General features: G+C 41.6%; 1 protein-coding gene across 1 annotated transcript in view; it reads left to right on the forward strand.

Moving 5' to 3' along the window:
• nus1 (NUS1 dehydrodolichyl diphosphate synthase subunit) overlaps positions 1-1,438 on the forward strand; it is a gene marked incomplete at its 3' end in the record, with an annotated part of 6,338 nt that extends 4,900 nt beyond the window's left edge. Inside the window, 1 exon segment of the mRNA XM_035679299.1 lies at positions 1,286-1,438. Within this exon segment, the coding sequence (XP_035535192.1) occupies positions 1,286-1,438 (153 nt within the window).
• Between the last annotated feature and the right edge of the window lie 2,721 nt (positions 1,439-4,159).

Genomic DNA, 4,159 nt, shown 5'->3' on the forward strand with positions numbered 1-4,159 from the left:
CCTCCTAAATGTTACACACAAAATCCTAGTAGGGGGTGTCTGGTGTTACGTGTATAGAGAATAAAAAGAAAATGCAGTTATATTCCATTTCCACATGGGCTCTGTTGGAAACACATTTTTCCAGCTGCAGGTGTTTTTGGGAAGCAGAGAACAGTAATGGTGAGCTGGAAATAAGGCCTAAGACTACCTGTGAATACACAGAGCTGGATTTGATTCCACAGGTACTCCAACACAATATATAGTTATAATAATATTGTGGAAGTCAAATTTATTATTGCAGTTATTACATTAAGAATTATGCAGCCTCCTCCTGCACTACTCTAGTCGTCAGTCAGGTACCTGGAATTTTGTCCACTGACTTTCTTTGATGATATCCAGCGTCCTGGAAATAATCTATGTTGGAAATGTTTGTATTTTTGCCCCCTCACACAGATAGAATACATACACCTATTTTGTTTGAATCTCGACTGTTGGTAGGCTTAACTGTATGACACTTCATAGCTGTTTACCAGCTGCAAGAGTGATCTTTTTGGCATCACCTTTTACGGTGAAGCCGTTTGTAAGCAAGTGTTGTCCTGTATTGTCAAGAAAAACTTGTGGAAAAGCATTTGCTAAAAGGAGTGGGGAATGCTGTTTGTACCAAGGAAGCTGTGGAGCAGGTGCAGCCAGTTTGCTTGCCGTCAACTAAGGCAGCATGCATGCGTATAGGCTGTAGTTCCAGTGTCTCCTGTACCCTTTGGATGGGGCACCCCCACCCCGGACTTCCTTTTAGAAGACTGTATAGAAATGTAATTGAAAGTGTTCCATAATAGTGATTGTTTAATTTGAATATAAAACGAAGATCAGTAATCCCTATTAAATAAAAAGACCAAATTACTGAAGAAAGACAGGGTAGAAACAGCTCAGTGTGATCAGATGAAGCAATTTTCTACGCAATCGAGAAAGGCTTGATTCATTTCTTTATTTCTCATAATTATTTATTCTCCTCACTCCTAATCACTGGAATATATCTCCATTCATCTTGTTTTTAAAGCTATCTTGGCAGTACTGTTCCAAATTGTTTTTCCCCATGTTGTAAAATGGTCTTGTCAGTCTAGATAATGCGCATTCCATCCTATTATAGATTTCATGTAGATGCAACGTGAGGCCATATGTTTATTTTAATGTTGTTTTTGCCTTATTTAACATAAATGAAGCGAGTATAAGCCTTTGTGGGATTGTTTTTTTTTTTTAAATCCACCAACCACGTTATTGTTTTGATATTGTGTGTGTGTGTGTGTGTCAGTGGTGTCCTGCAGGCCCACAGTGAAGGTGTTGTCTCCAGAGGACGGAAAGCAGACCATTGTCCAGGCAGCACAGCAGCTCTGTCGCTCTGTGGAGAACAAAGAGAGGAGTTCCAAAGACATCAGCGTCTCCATGCTGGACATACTGCTCAGAGGTACCAGTTCATGGCTGTGTGTGCGTAAAACATATCTCTCACAATCAATGAGTCTTGTGTTTGGGATCCAGTCTGTGTTGTTGGGAGCTCAAAGTCCAACATATGTTACGTTCTTAATATGAGGTTTATTGCCAGGTTTTCACATACGAGAAATTTGCACAGCCACAGTGGCTGCTTTTCATTACGCTGATTTATACTTCCTCACGTCCGCTCTCCTCCTGCGACCCGGAAGTTGTTCCCACTCCGTCATCATGAAGGATCTCCTAATTTCTTAAATGTATCCTGCAGAGAAGTCCTTTATTTGTCCACCGATTGTGAAATACTGGGCCGATACAGATGTTTAGAATAATAGTTTGGCCGATAGCCCAGGCTGATACTGATGTGTTTTTTGTTACTTATTTGCCCTATTGTGCCAGGAGAGCAAAGAAATCTAAAAAGATCAACTTCTCTGCCTTTTTGAAGCTCAGTCTATTTTTCTTCTCATGCAAGATGTGAGACACAAAGCTGAATAGCCACTCTCTGTGTATTTTGAGCAGATTATTTCCTGTGAATATTGCATTAGAGAGGAGTTTTCCAGTTTTTTTGCGACCCCAGGTGGGTGTCCTGACCCCCTGGTTGGGAGCCACTGGTGTCGTGGACGAGTTACACGGTGAGATAATGTGCCATCACATTGTGTGTGTGGTAAATCATTTAGAATATAATTTAATTACAAAGTGTTAATTAACGTTAAACACATTACGCAGCTATGTAATTGTGCAGATAAAAATAATAAAAGTAAATAAATTACCTAAGTAATCATAACAAATCTGTACATGAAATAGAAGAGTTAAAGGAAATATTAAATGATGATAAAATCAATAACAGTAATAATACTACAAATAATCAGTTATGTTAGACAAAATACATATTATCTAAATTAATACAGTAATGTTATAAAATTCAGTCCAACATTTGAAACCGGCATATATATATATAGATATAGATATAGATCGATATAGATAGATAGATATAGATAGATATATATGTGTGATTACAGTATATGTATGTAGAGATGCACCAATACCACTGTTCTTAGACCAAGTACAAGTACTTACATTTGGGTACTTTCTAACAATGACTTTAAAAATATGTTTTATTTCCATTAGATGTTCATCACTGTCTGACTGTTACTAATTAAATGTTGTTGTAAAAGTGAATTAAAATATCTCCAAACTGCTGATGTTGCTCCTCTGCCGGCCTGCTCCGTAACAAGAGGTTACGTGATGTCATGATGCTGTAAAGTCATATCGGGTGCAAATCTGTTTCAGTGCATCGCTATGTTTGTGTGTATATGCCTGTACACCGATCAGCAATGACATTATGACCACTTGCCTCCCCCTTTTGCCGCCAAAACAGCCCTGACCCATCGAGGACTGCACTAGACCTCTAAAGATATGCTGTTGTATCTGGCACCAACACATTAGCAGCAGATCCTTTAAGTCCTGTACATGGTGAGGGGGGCCTCCATGGATTGGACTTGTTTGTCCCACAGACACTTGATTGGATTGAGATCTGGGGAATCTGGAGACAGAGTCAACACCTTGAACTTGTTGTTCCTCAAACTGGTCCTGAACCATTTCTGCTTTGTGGCGCGTTATCCTGCTGAAAGAGGCCGTCAGGGAAAACTGTTTCCATACAGTGAACATGGTCTGCAACAGTGCTTAGCTAGGTGCTACATGTCAAAGTAAGATCCACATGAATGGCAGGACCCAAGGTTTCCCAGCAGAACATCGCATCACACTGCCTCCATCGGCTCGCCTTCTTCCCATAATGCATCCTGGTGCCATGTGTTCCCCAGGTAAGCAACACCATCCACAAGATGTAAAAGAGCGTTTAATCAATATTAATAATTGCAGCACTGATTGTATTAAACAACAACCAACAAAGCGCCGTCCCCGATTGCGTTGTGGTGTGGGTACCGGTTTGGGAATTGCGCATTAACGTGTCAACCGAACCCTGGCTGGGGGAATCCTGCTGCCACGGCTCATAATGTCGTCTTCTGAACCTTTGATCGCGGATCGTCATTGTTTCCTGGAGCAAAACATGGGCGCAAGGTGGCCACCTCTCACATTGGACCAAAGTAGTGTGGGGTACATCTCAGGTTGGTTCGCCTTCGCGAGTTTTTACACTGTAATTATAAACGGAACGGGAAGTATTATTTTGTGTCTTAGTGCGCGACCTTCAGCAGCTGGTCAAACCAGGAACTGTTAGAGTAGCAGCCGATTTGGTAGATGTTAGAGACTGTTTCGAGGTCTGGGGTCTCCAGTCACGGTACGACGAACCTGGGATATCGGTAAGACGCCTGGCGGATAGGGGTGATTGTCGGACGTGTAGCCATCATGCTACATTTACGACTGAATCATCGTATATGGACGAATATCTCAGCCCAGCTGATTCTGGACAGGAGTACAGGAGTTTTGGGTTATGAGGACGCTGGATTCCATTTCTGACATTTCAAAAATAGCAAAGATTGGACGTTTAAAGAGCCGCGAGTGTGAAATATGTTCAGCTCCAGTGGCCTGACTGTTGGTTGGTTGGATTTGAATGTAGATTATATTGGACTGGCCTGAAACAGCTGAATTGGTCTCTGTGGTTTCAGTCGTGTAGGTTTGGAGGGACATTGTGTGGGTGTCATATTCAGGAGGGTTCCTGGTCGAGTGGGTATATCAGGGGTTTTGGATG

Source organism: Morone saxatilis, unplaced genomic scaffold, assembly GCF_004916995.1.
Source record: "Morone saxatilis isolate NCDOM2014 unplaced genomic scaffold, NCSU_SB_2.0 Contig7, whole genome shotgun sequence".
Taxonomy (NCBI): domain Eukaryota; kingdom Metazoa; phylum Chordata; class Actinopteri; family Moronidae; genus Morone; species Morone saxatilis.